We start from the raw sequence: 19,078 nt of genomic DNA on the forward strand, positions 1-19,078 counted from the left end.
GGGGGTATTAAATATTATTTTAATCCATCAATTTAACTGCATCCGCATTTGATAAAGTGTGACTGTTCATTTCTTAGGTTAAAGTAGGTGAAGTCTGTACTGGAAATTAAAGAACAATGGAAGGCTCCTGTATAACAATTTCAACAAGTACCCAATTCGGTTACTCTGTGGACTGGACACAGCAGGAGACAGATTGTTGTACTTGCTCGTTCCTGGTACCATGTAATTGCTGTGACTAATCACAGCATTCACATGTCAACAGTACACAATAGTGTTCATTCATTGTGTACTATTGTCATCTCTGTGATTGGTTACAGTGTTCACAAGGTAAAGGGGCCAATCACAGTGGACGTATACCATATGATAGCCGTAGCCAATCATAGCTATCACAGTAGTACACAATGGCACATGAATGAATTCCATTCATAAAATGATTGCTTATAACAGTGAACAGATCATCACTGTAATATGCAATCATAGTGAAAAAATCCGGATCCCCTCCCCAGAGCAGTATGGTATCACTAGACAGCCCAGTCAAATGGGGGGGGGGGCTGATAATGCAGAGCAAAAGTGTGAATGGGACTGCCAAGGCTAAAGCACAAGCATTGAAGCTGTTCTGTCTGCAGCTCAACTTTCCCTGCCCCCCCCCCCCCCACCCCCAGAATTCCTACTCTGTGTTTACACAGGAAGACTGCTGGGTCAGGATGAACTGAGCTGCTAAGAGAATGACTTGAATATCTTCATTGTGCCTGCTGTAAACTTTGAGGATGAATTGTTCCATATTGCCTGCAGCTGAAAAGGTCAGTGAGACACTACTTCCCCTTACAGCTGCTGCCAGAGGTACATACCTGATTTCTTCATGGTAAATATGAGGTTGGTGAACAAACTAAGCTGGAACTTCAGCCAAAACATATTTGCTGGTTTCTGATATAGTGGAAAAATTTAGAAACTCTTCCAGGCTTTTACTGCTATCTGGGACCCAACTGGAGTTATTTTGCCTTCTTACCTGTAAGCATTGCACAAGAAGAAAAGGAGAATCTCCCCATACAGAACAGACAGCAAAAAACAACAAAACTACAAAAAACTTTTATTAAGTGGAGTGGAAGATAAAGAGCCTCCATCCATTTTTTTCTTATTGTTGACTGTCCACATCAAGGAACTTTTCCCCTCATTTCTTGTATTACATTTTATATCCCTGTATGTTGGGATCGTTGTGTCCTCAATGGGACAGGAAGTCAGGGGAAAGCTCATCATTAAAACATACATTTAGACTATAAACCTTCCCCAGGCTATCCAAAATTAAAAATAAAGATTAGTAATCATTAGAGCGGAACTTCACCCAAAAGGGGAAGTTCAATTCTTCCTCCTCCTCCCCCTCCTCCTCTTTAACTGTTGGCACATTATTATTTTTTTTTGGGAGGGAGGGGGTACCCAGTTTTGACAGGTACCCACTCCTACTTCCGCTTAGATCGCCTAGGTGATCCAAGCGGAAGTTCAGCTACCCTTCCCGTGACTTTCTTGGGCATATCACACATCCCAGGAGGCTGCAGGACCAATCGCGCAGCTTGCATATGCGCAGTGGGAAGCCAGCTGTGAAGCCACAAGGAGTCACAGCCGGCTTCTAACAATTAACATGCTGGCACCAGGGACTTAAAGACCAGCAAAGAACAAGACTGAATGAGGACGGCATTGGATGCCTAGACAGGTGAGTGTCTGTTAATGTAAAGTCAGCAGCCACAGTTTTTGTACTTTTTGGAAATCTGGCTGAAGAACCGTTTAAAGAATGTTAAAGAAGCCTTTAAATGAAAGTAGAACCAAAGAAAAACAGCTAAATACATTGTTGATGTACTAACTCATAGCTCCCAACTGTCCCTGATTTTGAGGGATTGTCCTTCTTTCTTTCTTTCTTTCTTTCTTTCTTTCTTTCTTTCTTTCTTTCTTTCTTTCTTTCTTTCTTTTTTTCTTTCCTCTGTCCCTCTTTCCTCCTCATCTGTCCTTCATTTTGGTCAGATCTATATAGTTGTATATAAAATGCACTATTTATCCTTCAAAAAGTGTTTCTCAGGGCTAAATCTTTGATGCCATTTTTAAATTGCTGCATTTGTAAATTGCAAAAGCCAGTATAGGGAATAAGGAATAGTAGTGGTAAAAAAAAGGACGTTTGTATAATTCTTACTTTAATTACTGAAGGCGTGGCAGGGGGTGTGTCCCCATGGCTACATACTTTTGCTAATCTGTGTCCCTCATTCCCATCTCAAAAAGTTGGGAGGTATGTATACTGTATGTTAACTGTCCAGAGGTTTTGTAATTTTGTTTATCCAATCTCGTGATTTACACACATGGAACTGGAAGATGACTCTGACATATCCCAGTTTAGCTTTATGGGTTCTTGTTGCCTTGCACTGGAAAATGAATCAGGACAATCCCACTACAATTTAATTTTCCATTGTGCAGGTAGGTGACGCAGGATATGTAGCTGTTTAGAATGGCAGAGGTGTGGGAATCACAAAACTGGATAAACAGCAAATCATTTCATGGGTGAAGCTCATTATGGGTAAAGCTGGCTCTTTGCATTTTGCTGTTTGTCAAGAGTTGCCTTTTTGCCTAACTTGGTGATTTTAGTGTTAACTAAATGCTTCCACTATTCAGTGGAATATGCGGCTTATTTTAGTGCAAACATTTTGTAAATATAGCATAAGGATTGCTATTTAATTTTTTTTCCTGATTAGTAATAATTCTTTTCCTGTCCTTGTTGGCGAGGCGCCAGTGACATTTTCTATAAATGAAAATGTTGGCATGAACGTCTGCTGAAGGGACTGCCATTGTATCATTAACAGAAAGAATCTTGCATAATTCTTTCTCCCTTTATGCAAAAGCCCGCACATTATTGGTCTCATCACATTCTGAAGAAAAAAGCATCTTGTCTAACAAATGGCAGATGTTTTATATGAATTCAGAGAAAAAAAGTTTTAAATGTCACCTTGAAAACACAGTGTTACTTAGCAACTCTCTTACATTTTAATGTCCTATTCTTGTCAGGTAGCTAAATGCGAGTACATGCATTTTTTTCTTAAATAATGTCAAAATTGCTTTCATCTGTTAAATCAGAATTTAAAACATTGCTGTGTTGGCTAGTGATAGCTCTACAGAGGCCTAACAATTGGAACATTTATAAACCTGCATGAACGGTCTTGTTTTAGGAGATCTAACCCAAAGATTTTGGGTGGTGTGACAGGGACACATAGCTGACTTCAAGCCCTAATGGGAGGGTTGAAACCTTCTCAAAACAGACCCTCCCCCAAGGCCCCCATTCATGCACCAAAACACTCCCTGGGAAAAACTTTACCTCCTCCCATCTGAAATCTGTTTGCTGAATATTCTCAAGATCATGGCAAAGAATAAATAGACTAGTCCTGATGTATGTTTAAATTAATAGTTGATGTATTTGTTGCTGTAAAATGTTGAGCTGAATTCATAATGGAACATATAAAAGGTCAAGCTTATGTAGTTGCATTGTGGTAACATACACTATATTGTCAAAAGTATTAGGATGCCTGCCTTTACACGCACATGAACTTTAATGGCATCCCAGTCTTAATCCATAGGGTTCAATATTAAATTGGCCCACCCTTTGCAGCTATAGCAGCTTCAACTCTTCTGGGAACCCTTAAGGCATCAGCATACCAAGACATTTTGGGCAATTTCATGTTCCCAACTTTGTGGGAACAGTTTGGTGATGGCCCCTTCCTGTTCCAACATGACTGCACACCAGGGCGCAAAGAAAGGTCCATAAAGACATGAAAGAGCAAGTTTGGGGTTGAGGAACCTTACTGCCCTGCACAGAGTTCTGACCTCAACCTGATAGAACACCTTTAGGATGAATTAGAGGGGAGACTGCGAGGCAGTCAGTGCCTAACCTCACAATTGTGTTTCTGGAAGAATGGTCACACACTCCCATAGACAGACTCCTAAAATGGTGGACAGCCTTCCCAGAAGAGTTCAAGCTGTTATAGCTGCAATGGGTGGGCCAATTCAATATTGAACCCCTATGGACTAAGACTGGGATGCCATATAAGTTCATGTGCATGTAAAGGCAGGCATCCCAATACTTTTAATAATATAGTGTATGTGCATAAGTGCAGTCTGCGGTGCATAGAGGCAGGGCCGTTGCTATACTATCCTGTGCTTCTGTGCCTTAGGCAAGACCAGCTACTTAGAACCCCCCCCCCCAAAAAAAAAAAAAAACTTCGATACCTCTATATCTCCTGTGATGAGTGTGGCCCCCTCATTGAGCTGGCCTGAGCCGCCTTGCCGGACACAGCGAGCAGCACTTGGCTGGAGCACCTGGTCTGTCCGTCCCCGCTCAGTCCCGCCTGCTGGCTCAGTACTTCCACAGTTCCACCTGGAAACTGAGTTTGGCCTCCTGTTCCCACAGCCTTCCGGTTCTCACATTGCAGGACGGTATGGGCGGGGAGAGGGGCCCCGCTATGTGCAGCAGGTCCTCCAACTGCCATGACACCCCATGTCTGAACTCCTCCATTTAGGCTTGTAGCCCCTACACCTTCCCCCCATAGCAGACATTCCCTCTCTTCCTCCGGTACACACCTGCAGACTTGCCACATTGACACCTCCATCCCAGGCTCCATCCTGGCTGTGATGACAGGTGGCAGTAAGGCCCCTTTCACACTGGGGTGCTTTGCAGGAGCTAAAGCACTTAAAATAGCGCCTGCAAAGTGCCCTGAAACAGCCACTGCTGTCTCTCCAGCGTGAAAGCCTGAGGGCTTTCACACTGGAGCATTGCACTTGCAGGACGGTCAAAAAAGTCCTGCAAGCCGCATCTTTGGAGTGCTGTAGGAGTAGTGTATTTACCACTCCTAAAGCGCCCCTTCCCATAGAAAACAATGGGGCGGCGCTGCAAACCCGCCTGCAAAGGGCGGTTTGAACCCTTTTTCGGCCGCATAGCGCCACTAAAATGATGGTAAAGCATCACTAAATGTAGCGGTGCTTTACCGCCAGTGCACGCAACGCCGCAGTGTGAAAGTAGCCTTGGGGCTTTGGGTTGACTTCAGCTGCATGGAGCAGCGAACGCCATTGTCCAGTGAATAACCTGGTGCCTGGATTTCATCTCACTTCCTCTGTGTGCAAGTGCACCAGAGTGTGCGGGGGAAAGACGGCCGCTCCAGAAGTGACATCCACCAGGGATGAAGAGGTGACAGGAGAGGAATCTTTTGGTTGCCCCCTCCCCCACGCTATACATTTGCAGCCAAATTCAGCAAGAGAACTGAAGGGGGAAACGGGTACAGAGGATGTCAAGAGGTTTCAGAAGGTTCTTTAACCTCTTTGCTCTGGCTGTACACAAATATGCAGTCACTCGGTGGGTGGTGCAGAACAGCCACATATATGCGGCCCTGTTAAAACAACTTACCATGTTGAGAGCACACACCCTGCACACGCTCCTGGAATGGTAGCCAGCGGGGATCAGTAAGCTCCCGATGCATGCTTGCGATCAGGAGCTTTACAATCATGTGACTGCTGTGATTAGCTGGCACATGATTCGAATGCCCACCTCTCCCTCCTAAATGGCCAGGAGGCGGCCGGCACCAAAGGGTTAAAGTTTTGTAAACCTGAATCTAGCTCTGCATATAAAGCTGAGCACATACTGCATTCAATAATTCAATATAACATTTTGGCAATAGTTTTTCATGATCTTTGAGTTGTGCCTAAACAGCATAATATTTAAATACAGCCTTATGCCGCATACAGACGACTGGACAGGACTAAACAAGGAAGTTCAATAGTCAGTAGCCAATAGCTGCCCTTGCGTCGTATTTGGTGCGTCAGACTAGAACACAGACGAACGGTTTTCCCGATTTTTAGTCCGTCGGATAGATTTGAAACATGTTGGATTCTACTCCATTGGACCAAGTCTGCCGGAAAGTCCAATTGTGTGTATGCGGCATTAGAGATTTTTCTTCCTCTGGTGTGACTGGGACAGAAAGTCAGGGTAATCTGCTCTAATAGGAATACAAGAAGAAGCCCATGACATTAATTTACTAAAGAGAGTGCAAAATCTGGTGCAGTTGTGCTTGGTAGTCAATCAGATTCTAACTTCAATTTAGAGATATATAAATGGTGCCAACCTTAAAATGTTTATATTATTATGTTATATGGCAGCTGCCCCTTTAAGTGAACATTTTACTCCAAAATATGTGCATAAATAAAGCAAGGTGTTAAAAGATGTAATAATTACAGTGCAAAACCAAAAAAATACTATATTATGTTAATGTGCTCATACATTCTTCTCCACAATCATATAACAATTGTGCAAAAAAAATATATTCCCAACCAAATGCTATTTATATCACAGTGTCCATATAACTTTTAAAAAGTGTCCATTTTAAGCCAATACATAAAAAAAAATGCAAAACCAAAAATGTTTTCTGTGCTGTGCTTCTGTTATTCAATAAATCAATAAACTGTTATTTAATAAATCAATTAGTCCCATCCACCGTGCCTTGTACACTAATGCCGCGTACACACGATCAAACTATCCGGCGGAAAAGTCCGGCAGACTTGTGACAATCTGCCCGTGTGTGGGCTCCGGTGGACTTTTTTTACCCAAAAGTCCGGCGGACTTAGAAAGTAGTTTTGACTCAAAATTTGTCAATCCGGCCATGTGTGTGCTAGTCCGCCGTACTTTTGAAATGAACAGACTTTTCCCGCACGGAGAAAAGTCAGTTTATTTTGAGTGCGGCTCCAGGTAGCCGAGACTAGCGAAGGAAGTCAATGTCGCAACTTTCTGCAGCGAGATTGACACGGCACTGGCCCCGTCACCTGGCATGGACTTAAAGGGGAATCCCTACGCCGCAGGTCCATATCAGACCCTTATCCGAGCACGCAACCCGGCCAGTCAGGAAAGGGGGTGGGGATGAGCAAGCGCCCCCCCCCCCTCTCCTGAGTCGTACCAGGCCGTGTGCCCTCAACATGGGTGGGTGCTTTGGGGAAGGGGGGCCGCGCTATTGTCTTCGCCGCCTTCTGTTCTTTTCTTCTTGAGATGTTGACTCGTCGCTGTCTCTGGCTGTAATGACAGGGACGTGTTGCGCGGCGACTTATATAGGGACAATGGGCGGGTTCACCGGGTGATGTCCTCACCCATTATGATGTCACAGTCCCAGCATCCTCTGGGACTGTGACATCATAATGGGCTGGGACATCACCCGGCGATGTCCCTATATAAGTCGCTGCATGCCACGTCCCTGTCATTGCGGCCAGAGACAGCGATGAGTCAACATCTCAAGAAGAGAAGAACAGAAGGCAGTGAAGACAGCGGCGACAGAAGACCAGGCCACCGCCAGTAAAAGAGCTGGAAGAAGGAGCGGAGGCCCGGCAAGAAGAACCGAAGAGGGGGACAAGACCCCCGAAGTCGGAAGAAGACCCCCAGGTGGCGGCGACGAAGAAGAAAGCCGGGCTCCTCCACTAGTAAAAGAGCTAGCAAAAGAGCAAAAGATAGCAGAGGAGTCTGGTGAGAAGACCCCCAAGACGGAAGAAGACCCCCGGAGCTGTGCAATAAATTATTTTTAACCCTTGTGTGTTGTGTTTTATTAACATTTTTTTCACAGGTGAATGGGTATGGGTACATTGTACCCCATACTCATTCACATAGGGTGGTATCCGATGGCCCCCTTATTAAAGGGGGCTCCCGTATTCCAATAAGCCCCCCACCTGCAGACCCCGACAACCATCGGCCAGGGTTGTCGGGAAGAGGTCCTTGTCCTCATCAACATGAGGACAAGGTGCTTTGGGGTGGAGGGGCCGCACGGCCCCCCCTTCCCCGAAGCACCCCCCCATGTTAAGGGCACGCGGCCTGGTACGGCTCAGGAGGGGGGGTGCTCGCTCGTCCCCACCCCCCTTTCCTGACCGGCCGGGTTGCATATTCCGATAAGGGTCTTATATGGACCTGGGGGGGACCCCCACACCATTTTTTGGGCGTAGGGCTTCCCCTTTAACTCCATGCCAGGTGACGGGGCCAACGACGTGTCAACATTGACTTCCTTCACTAGTCCTGGCTACCTGGAGCCGCGCTCAAAATGAACAGACTTTCCTCCGTGTGTGGGCAAGCCCGTTCATTTGAAAAGTACGCCGGAAAAGTCCCGTGTGTGGGCGGGTCCGCTTGTCCGGATAGTCCGGTGGACTTTACGGCGGTTTGTCCACCAGACTAAGTCCGCTGGATAGTTTGATCGTGTGTACGCGGCATAATGTGAAAAACTTCTCAACTCTCCAACACAAATCTGCTCCACCACATGTGGTTTTGGGGTACACTCACCAGATCCACATTGCCATAAAGACCAGTAAAGCCACTAGTTGATGCTCCAACCAATAAAATCTCCTCTCTTACTTCCACCATATATTCATAAATCCCAGCAAAAACAACAGTAGATCGTGCAATACGTTTATTAAAATCCGAATTAAAATACATCCAATTTGTTACACTTACATTTAATAGTGCCCAGACCGCCACCAGCTTAATCAGTCTATGAGACTATTGGACTGATGGGACTAATTGATTTATTGAGTAACAGAATCACAGCACAGAAGATTTTTTGGGGTTTTGCATTTTGTTTGTTTTTTTTATTTATTTTTTTTGTTGATATATTTGTTTAAAATTTAAGCTTTTTGAAAGTTTTATCAAAACTGATAAAAGTGAGCACATTAACTTATATAGTATTTTTTTGTTTTGCAGTGTAATTAATACATATTTTAAGAGTGGCGCCTTACTTTATTTATGCACAGATTATAATTTCAACTTGTTCAATTAAGTTTTGAAAAAAAAAAAAAAAAACCTGGAAGCTGATTGGTTTATATGCAGAGCTTTTTTTTTGTAGAGTGGCAAAAGCGGCTGTTTTATCACATTTTTAGATAAAGCTTTTGTCCTATTTAAAACAAAAATGCAAATGCAAATCTTTGACTTAAGAATTTTTCTCTTTTCCTTTTTTGGCAGATGAGAATAGGAATTCATTCTGGCTCAGTCTTTGCTGGTGTCGTTGGAGTAAGAATGCCCCGCTATTGTCTTTTCGGAAACAACGTCACATTGGCCAGCAAGTTTGAATCAGGGAGTCACCCTCGACGTATTAATGTCAGTCCAACAACATACCAGTAAGTATCAATGTACAGTATGTGTGTAAGAATCTCATGTGATTTCAAATATACATATAGATTAAACAATAAACACTATATAATTTCTTGACTAACTCAATTCCAATAAAAATACACTTTGCGTGCTCTCCCCCATCCTGTATAGTAGGGTTTTTTTTTGTTTATTATGTCTGGGAAAAGAATAAAGTAGAGGAATACTTCATTCTTCATCTATCCACTCCAGCCCCAAAATGTTGACAAGCCTTTGACAACCTCGCATACATTGTACGTGCATTAATCATGTTAGCAAGGAAACAGCTGCTTGCCTAGAGAATAGGAGCAGCTTTAATGGATCAGTTGTCCATCCTGGAACCAACAGGAAAGTAGCCTGCAGCAGTGAAAAATTGTAAAAAAAAGGTAAGTATTGCTTTGCTTTACATCTCCTGCAGACTAAGGCTGGGTTCACTTATGTGCAGCTGTGGTTCCCGGCATGTGGTCCCGTGGGCTCCTGTTCGCTGGTTCAGGTCTGAATTTCTGCATTAATTCGCACCTGAACCAGACCCAAACACGCAGAGGACCCTTTTGGAATACAAACCGACCCCCCCCCCCCCCCGACATGTGTGAACTGGCTCCATTGAGAGCCAATCACATTCGCATGTTATGCGAATTGGATGTGGAGAAAGACGCATCCAATTCGCACATATGTGAACCAGGCATTAATGAGGATTTAACACTTACTATATATAGTTACATAGTTAGGTTGAAGAAAGACACAAGTTCATATAGTTCAACCATAAAAAATTATAAATAAATACAATCCCATGTACCCAATCCTATACCCATAGTTGGTCCAGAGGAAGGCAAAAAAAAACAGAAAAGCATGATCCTATTTGCTACACTAGAGGAAAAAAATCCTTCCTGATCCCCCGGGAGGCAATCAGATTTTCCCTGGATCAACTTTACCTATAAATATCATTACCCAATTATATTATGTACATTTAGGAAAGAATCCAGGCCTTTCTTAAAGCAATCTACTGAGCTGGCCAGAACCAGGAGGGAGTCTATTCCACATTTTCACAGCTCTTACTCTGTTGAAAACTTTACGTATTTGGAGATGAAATCTCCTTTCCTCTAGATGTAAAGAGTGCCCTCAGTGTTGACCGTAAAGTGAATAAATCAACACTAAGTTCCGTATATGGACCCCTTATATATTAGTACATGGTGATCATATCCCCCTTTATTCTCCTCTTCTCAAGAGAGAATGAATTCAGTTTCTCTAATGTTTCCTCATAGCTGAGTTCATCCATGCCTCTTATCAGTTTGGTTGTCCTTCTCTGCACTTTCTCCAGTTCCCCAATATTCTTTTTGTGAACTGGTGTACAAAACTGAACTGCATTCTCCAGATCTTACTAATGATCTGTGCAGGGGCAAAATTATATCTCTCTCTCTGGAGTCCATACCTCTCTTAATACAAGAAAGGACTTTGCTCGCTTTGGAAACTGCAGCTTGGCATTGCATGCTATTATTGAGCTTATGATCTACCAAAACCCCCAGATCCTTCTTCACTATGGATTCCCCCAGTGGTGCTCACCCTAGTATGTATGATGTATGCATATTCTTAGCCCCCAAGTGCATAACTTTACATTTATCAACATTAAACCTCATATGCCACATAGTAGCCCAATTAGACAGAGAATTGAGGTTGGCTTATACATTGGAGACATCCTGTAAGGATGTTGTTCCACTGCACAGCTTGATGTTATCTGCAAAGACCGAAATGTTACTTTTAATCCCAGACCCAATATCATTTATAAAGATTTTAACAAGATCCTCTGGATCAACGGTGGGTGAAAGATTGTGTATATGTGATTGCGTTTTTTTTTTTTAACTAGATGGACTTGTGTCTTTTTTCAACCTAACTATGTAAGGGTCCCAACACTGAACCTTGGGTTACACCACTGATAACGTTAGACCATTCAAAGTATGAATCATTAACCACTACTCTCTGAATTCAGTCTTTTAGCCAGTTTTTTCTCCATTTTCAAACTGATATTTCCAGGCCTGTAGACCGGGCATCACTTAATAGCGTACCGTGGGCCACGTCTGGACCGAGGCACTCTTCTGCCTGGCCTGCCGCAATTCTGCCATTTAGGAACCAGCTCTCTCCCTCAGCCGTTGCTACCGCTGACATCCACCACACACTGCTATCAGCATCAAGAGGCAACACTGTTCTGGAAGAGGGCGGCACTGCAAAGTTAACTTTTTCAAGTTAAACAGCAGGTCCTGTGCGCCATTCAGAACTTTCATGCCTCCTGACATCAGCTCTAGACCTGCTGTGTCTGCCGTGCTCAGCCTTGTGTAAGGTAGGACAGGGGAGAGGACTATGTCACTGCTGTGCTGGATGGGAAGGAAGCCGGGGGTGATATTAAAGGAGGGTCAGAGGACAGGAATCTAAAGGAGTGGGAGGGATATGAAGAGGGGGCTGAGGACAGAATTGCAAGGGGGGGGGGGTGATACTGTATACAAGAAGACTGGCATTTAAAAGGAAAACAGGGGTAATATGAAGAGGAACCAGGACATGAATGTGAAGGATAAGGGGGATGATATAAAGGGGGACTGAGGGCAGGGATGTGAAGGGGGAGGGTCATATGCACGGGAGCTGAAAATGCAGATGTATTGATGGGATTGTGATGTGAAGGATCTGGAGTTACATTTACATCATTGCAACCTGCGTTGTGCATGTAGGCAGCCCATTTATTTCAATTCAGAAACACATAAAGAAGAAGTGCCTGATCCTATTCTTAAATTGGGCCATGCTAAGCCGCATGGTGCTGCACCAACATGCTATTTGGCACTCGTGAAAACACGCCGCGTTTGCCGATGCACGGAGGAGCTATTATTAATAAAACATGGTATTCGGACCTCTGCAGGAATAAAATTTTACTGATTGAACCTTCATTGATTTTAATTTAATACCCCTGCTGTAGACTTTACCTTACACATGAGCCGTGTGTGGGGAACTGTATCGAACGCTTTTGCAAAATCCAAGTATACCACGTCCACCGCCACCCCTCTGTCCAAGGTTTTACTTACCTCCTCATAAAAAGAAATCAGATTTGTTTGACAATTTCTGTTTTCATGAATCTATACTGTCTGTTCCTTAAAATATTTTTTCCAGCAAGAACTCATCTATGTGGTCTTTTATTAAACTGTCTAGTATTTTCCCAACTATAGAAGTTAAACTAACAGGTCTATAATTACTTGGTAAAGACTTTGTTCCTTTTTTAAATAGAGGCACCACATTGGCCCTACGCCAATCCAGTGATACTATTCCCATCATTAAAGAGGAAGTAAACCCTGATGGGTTTACTTTCTCTTTGTCTCCCTGCAAAGGTAAAGCATAATGGGCTAATAGGCTACTATGCATCGCATAGTAGCCCATTTTGTGTCACTTACCTGACACAGGAGCCAGCGATGTCACCGCTGTCCACTGTAGTCCGGAGCATCCATCTTCTTTCGGGTATCGCTGCTCCGGCCACTCACAGTGCCGGAGCAGCGATAACATCATGCTGCTAATGGCAGTAGTGTGCCTGAGCATGCGCCGTAGACAGCTGTGACTGTCTTTTAGTAAATATCTCCTAAACCGTGTAGGTTTAGGAGATATTTCTTGGACTTACAGGTAAGCTTTAATCTAGGCTTACCTGTAGGTCAAAGTGGTTTGTAAGGATTTACAACCACTTTAATGAGTCCCTAAAAATGACATACAATGGCTTTGAAATGACAGAACACAACTCTTTTAGGATCCGTGGGTGGATACCATCTGGTCCAGGTGTTTTATCCACCTTTATTCTGTCTAAATATTTCTGGACAATATCACTTTTGAGCCATTGTGGATTATTTGGGGCTGTGCCAATACCTACCCCATCATGCTCCTTTGTATACACAGAACTGAAGAATGTATTTAATGCATTTTCCTTCTCTTTGTCCCCAGTCACCCACTCTAGACTATTTTGTAAAGGGTCTGACATTTTTTACTATTAATAAAGTCATGCTTATAAGTTTACATACCCTGGCAGAATTTATGATTTCTTGGCCATTTTTCAGAGAATATAAATGATAACACAAAAACTTTTCTTTCACTCATGGTTAGTGTTTGGTTGAAGCCATTTATTAACTGTGCTTACTCTTTTTAAATCATAATCACAACAGAAACTACCCAAATGACCCTGATCAAAAGTTTACACACCCCTGTTCTTAATACCGTGTAGCCTTTAACATCAGCTTGAAGTCTTTTGTGGTATTTGTGGATGAGGCACTTTATCTTCTCAAATGGTAAAGCTGTCCAATCCTCTTGGCAAAAAGCCTCAAGTTCCTGTAAATTCTTGGGCTGTCTTGCATGAACTGCATGTTTGAGATCTCCCCAGAGTGGCTCAATGATATTGAGCTCAGTAGACTGAGATGGCCACTTTAGAACATTCACTCTATTCTGCTGTAGCCAATGACAGGTCGACTTGGCCTAGTGATTTGGATCATTGTCATGTTGGAATGTCTAAATACTCCCCATGCGCAGCTTCCTGGCTGATGAATGCAAATGTTCCTCCAGTATTTTTTTTATAAGATACTGCATTCATCTTGCCATGAATTTTGACCAAATTTCCTGTGCCTTTGTAGCTCATACATCCCCAAAAGATCAGTGATCCACCTCCTTGTTGACTCCTCTCCAAATGAAGTGTTTATGGCTGTGGCCAAAAAGCTAAAATTTAGTCTCATCACTCCAAATGACTTTGTGCAAGAAGGTTTGAGGCTTGTCTCTGTGCTGTTCGGCGTATTGTAAGATACTTTGTGGCATTTGCGTAGTAATGGCTTTCTTCTGGCACTTGACCATGCAGCCCATCTTTCTTCAAGTGCCTTCTTATTGCCACACCACATGTTTTCAGAGAGTCCTGTATTTCACCTGAAGTTATTTGTGGGATTTCCTTTCTATCCCGAATAATTTTCCTGGTAGTTGTGGCTGAATTTTTATGTGGTCCATCTGACCGTGGTTTGGTTTCAACAGAACCCTTCATTTCTAATTCTTGATTAGACTTTAAACACTGGTGATTGGCATTCTCAATACCTTGGATATGTTTTTATATCCCTTTCCTGTTTTATACAGTTTATTTACCTTTTCCCACAGATCCTTTGACAATTCTTTTGCTTTCCCCATGACTCAGAATCCAAAAACATAAGTGCAGCACTGGATGAAAGATGCAAGGGTCTGTCAGGAGTCCAGAAACTCATTGACCTTTTACACACACACACTAATTACAAGCAAACAGATAACAGGTGAGGATGGTTACCTCTAATAGCCATTCAAACCCCTTTGTGTCAACTTGTGTGCATGTTATCAGGCCAAAAACACCAGGGTATGTAAACTTTTGATCGGGGTCATTTGGTTAGTTTCTGCTGTCATTGCAATTTAAAAAGAGTAAACACAGTTGTTTGATAATAAATGGCTTTGGCCAAACTAATCATGCGAGAAAAAAAAATGTTTGTGTTATCATTCATATTCTCTGAAAAATGAAAAGAAATCATAAATTCTGCCAGGGTATGTAAACTTATGAGCACAACTGTATATTTGAAGAATTTTTGGGGGTTTGCCCTACTATCTTTTGCAATCTTTTCATTTTGAATTTTTGTGTCCTTGATTTCCTTTTTACATATATTGTTATATTCTTTGTAACATTTAAACGACAATAGTGTTCCTTCATTTTTATATTTTTTAAAAGCTCTTTTCAAGATATTTATAGCTTTTTTAACTTTGGCCGTGAGTCATATAGGTTTTATTTTAAACTTTTTAAACTTATTGCCCATGGGAATATACTTTGCAGTGAGTTCACAAACAGTCTTTTTGAAGAATTCCCATTTCTGTTCTGTGTTCATCAATGCCAATATTCCCTCCCAGTCTAAGGCTTGGAGAGCAGCCCTCATCCTTGGAAAATTTGCTCTCTTAAAGTTAAGGGAGGGTTGCACGCAAAGTTTTTTTTTTAATGGCTGACTAGAGTTTAACTTAAACATTTTTATTAGTGGGGTGAGGAGAGTTTCTTTTATAAGAATTATTTCAGAACGTTTTATTTTTTAGCCTTTTTTTTTAATTTTGTGTACACTGCCTATGACACATGCCCATTCAAGTGCTCAGCTCAATCCTGGCAAACGTAAGATAACAAGAATGGTGTTGGGGATGACTCAACTCATAATCCAGACGAAGCTGTGGAGAAGATTGTGGCAGGGCACAGAGCAGCGACAGGTTTAAGCGGTACTCAACTCCTACCACTCTACCCCCATGTTTTTCCCACTTACCTGTAGTTCTGAAGTGCTCTTTAAAGAACATACTCTCCTGCACAGCCAATCCAATGTTGTCCCACTGTGATTCGCTATTCGAATGCCACACAGAGAATCTCGCACCACCATCTTGGTCCTCTTCAGCTGCTGCCTCTTCCGGGTGCAGGCAGTCAGCTCTAATGACGTACCAGACATGCCATCTGGATGCTCTGTGTGCCAGTCCTACAGCCTCAGGCCAATATAGTGATAGGAAGCAGGGCTAAACATTAATAAAAAAATAGAAAAAAAAAACTAAAAAACGTTCTTTCAATTCTGCTTGGGGAAGGGAGAGGGGTGTAAAAGCAAAACTAACTCTCTTTTGGGAGTTGAGTTATGCTTTACGTTCCAGTTCATCCATTTTGTATGATTTTATCAAAGACTAACACAGAGTACAATTCTGCTGCTGATAGTTTAAAGTAGATATTTTCAGTGTGTTCATAAAGATATATGTAATAGTTTTTGCTCTTAATATAAAAATAATTTAACTTAATCGCAAGTGTACTATATTTGACCTCCAGTTTAGCACTGAAGCAAGTTATTACTAACAGGATTATAGAAGAGATAGAGTGTCCATATATCCGTACTGGAATGAAGAGGGGTCCATCTCTCGGTTTAGCTTAAGGGCAGAGGCATATACATGGAGAGATAACAGGCATTCCTCCAGAGGTTGGCTGAGGTTTGGAGATATGGGATAATTGAATTACCCACTCTAGAGGATCTAACAGCTCTTGTGACTTGAGCAGACTTAAACCAAGTAAAGGTAAATATAGCTGATCACCGTAAAAACTGGAAATGAGTAAAAGTGGCTCAAGAAAAATGGAGGATTTAACTCCTGATCTTAAAGGGGTTCTGCACTCATAATAAAACATTTGCCCATTCTGTTGCCTCTAGTTCATATATTTCATAATGCCACCTGTTTTTTTTTTTGGACTCACCTACCTTTTGTAATCTGTAGTAATTTATTTTAAACCCCTGCGGCGATGGGCGGTCTCTTGCGGGGATCAGCGTCATTTCCTACTGAAGCCCGCACTGTCTCCTGGGATCTCGTTGAAGTAATCCCAGGAGACATTGCGGCTAATGCACCCGACATCTCGCGAGATTTCGGGTGCATTAGCCGCAATGTCTCCTGGGATTACTTCAACGAGATCCCAGGAGACAGTGCGGGCTTCAGCAGGAAATGACGCTGATCCCCGCAAGAGACCGCCCATCGCCGCAGGGGTTTAAAATAAATTACTACAGATTACAAAAGGTAGGTGAATCCAAAAAAAAAACAGGTGGCATTATGAAATATATGAACTAGAGGCAACAGAATGGGCAAATGTTTTATTATGAGTGCAGAACCCCTTTAAGTAAGAGGAAAATGGTGCAAGCAATGGATAAGTAATAGGTAATGTGAAACTCCAAACAGATAAATACACAATTTAAATAAACATACGTTTCCTTTTTTTGCCTGCCAAAAGATTTGTAATTCTGTACAGTCAGATTTGTGATTTACATCTTTACTTAACATTACCGTATATATATGTAAGAAGGCCAGTGTGGTGGCCTGAATTTATGGGAGGAGCCCGGAGGGTATTTAACCAGCCCGCTCGCCTGTGGTCTTTGTCGGTTTCCGGTGCGCGGCACTACGTCACTAGGCCGACGGCTCGTGTTTAGTTTCCATTCGGACAAAACGTCTCTCTCGTGGTTTTCTTTCCCGTTCGTTTTGTACAACGTCGCCGGCTCTGTACAACGTCGCCAGCTCGACTGCCGCAGGTAAGGGTCTCATTTGACCTTCCTGTACTATTTTTAGTGTCGTTAAAACCTGAAATATCGAATCGTTCATTATGATACCGGTTGTTATCACTCAATACGCTCCAATTTCGCAGCGCCCTTCATTTCACGGGCGTCATTTCGGTAGATATTGTGCTGGTAGGGAAAAACTGCACTGTTTTAGTACTTGTTATATAGTCTCGTTACCGTGTTCCACAGTCAAAATCGTTGCCAGTCGTGTCTCACGGCACAACGACTCCTACCTCTGCCATAGCTGGCGCACGTGGGTCATTTCATCATTTCACTCATTTCTGTTACGCACGGCGCTCCGATTCAAATCCAGTCGCATCCGCTAAATGCGCTGATTCATTCCGGTGTGCCCCTAACTGCTTGGCCGCATTTCAGTACATGCTCCAGAGCTCGTTCGTGGCTAATCGATCGGGTCTCTGTCATGGGAATTCATTTCACTGTCACCTAGTACGTTCGAATCGAAACCAGTCGCAGTTCTCGAACGCACAGGTTCGATCGACGTGCCCCAGTTACGTTGGCCTCATTTCGGTACATGCTCCAGAGCTCGCTCGTGGCTAATCGATCGGGTCTCTGTCATGGGAATCATTCCACTGTCATCTAGTACGTTCGAGTCGAAACCAGTCGCATTTCTCAAGAAAACGCACAGGTTCGATCGACGTGTCCCAGTTACGTTGGCCTCATTTCGGTACATGCTCCAGAGCTCGCTCGTGGCTAATCGATCGGGTCTCTGTCATGGGAATCATTTCACTGTCACCTAGTACGTTCGAGTCGAAACCAGTCACATTTCTCAAGAAAACGCACAGGTTCGATCGACGTGTCCCAGTTACGTTGGCCTCATTTCGGTACATGCTCCAGAGCTCGCTCGTGGCTAATCGATCGGGTCTCTGTCATGGGAATCATTTCACTGTCATCTAGTACGTTCGAGTCGAAACCAGTCGCATTTCTCAAGAAAACGCACAGGTTCGATCAACGTGTCCCAGTTGTGTTGGCCTCATTTCGGTACATGCTCCAGAGCCCGCTCGTTGCTAAGCGATCGGGTCTCTGTCATGGGATCATTTCACTGTCACGTATCACGTTCCGATACTAATCCAGTCGCGTCTACGATGCACCTATTCGTCCCGGCGTGCCCCAGGTATTTTCGGCCTCATTTCAGTACATGCTCCGGAGTCCCGTTCGTTGTCAGTCGCAATCGCGGCACGACCGATTCGGGCCTCTGTCATGGCAAACTTTGTCACTCATTTTTCTGTCACTCACCGCGCTCCGATTCGAATCTAGTCGCATCCGTGATGCACCAATTCGTTTCGGTGTGCCCCAGTTGGTTACGGCCTCATTTCAGTACATGCTCCAGAGTCAGGATTTATTATTGGTTGCAGGTTTCGGTTCTCTGATTCATGACTCTGTCATGGGAAATCAATTTCACTGTCACGCAGGACGTCCGATACGAATCCAGTCGCGTCTACGATGCACCGATTCGTCCCGGCGCGCCCCAGGTATTTCAGCCACATTCCAGTACTTGCTTTAGAGCATGCACGATTAACGGATAGTCGCATCAGCGGCACGACCGACTCATGCCTCTGTCATGGCAATCAAATAAATTTCACCGCCACGTACCGCGCTCCGTTTCGAATCCAGTTGCGTACATGCACCGATTCGTTACGGTGTGCCCCAGTGCTTTAGCCTCATTTCAGTGCATGCTCCAGAGTCCGGTTCATCATCAGTCACAGTCACGGCATGACCGGCTTATGCCTCTGTCATAACAGGTTTTCATTAAATGGACCGTAGTATACAGCGCCCCGTTTCGAGT

At 43.5% G+C, this 19,078-nt stretch overlaps 1 protein-coding gene across 1 annotated transcript in view; it reads left to right on the forward strand.

Moving 5' to 3' along the window:
* Positions 1 to 19,078, forward strand: part of GUCY1A2 (guanylate cyclase 1 soluble subunit alpha 2) — a 389,883-nt gene that overhangs the window by 322,198 nt on the left and 48,607 nt on the right. The window contains exon 7 of the mRNA XM_077484335.1: positions 8,999 to 9,153. Within this exon, the coding sequence (XP_077340461.1) occupies positions 8,999 to 9,153 (155 nt within the window). The remainder of the gene's footprint in view (positions 1 to 8,998; positions 9,154 to 19,078) is intronic.

The sequence above is a fragment of the Lithobates pipiens genome, unplaced genomic scaffold, assembly GCF_037356315.1.
Source record: "Lithobates pipiens isolate NorthernLeopardFrog02 unplaced genomic scaffold, aLitPip1_a1.2 Scaffold_16, whole genome shotgun sequence".
NCBI classification, from domain to species: domain Eukaryota; kingdom Metazoa; phylum Chordata; class Amphibia; order Anura; family Ranidae; genus Lithobates; species Lithobates pipiens.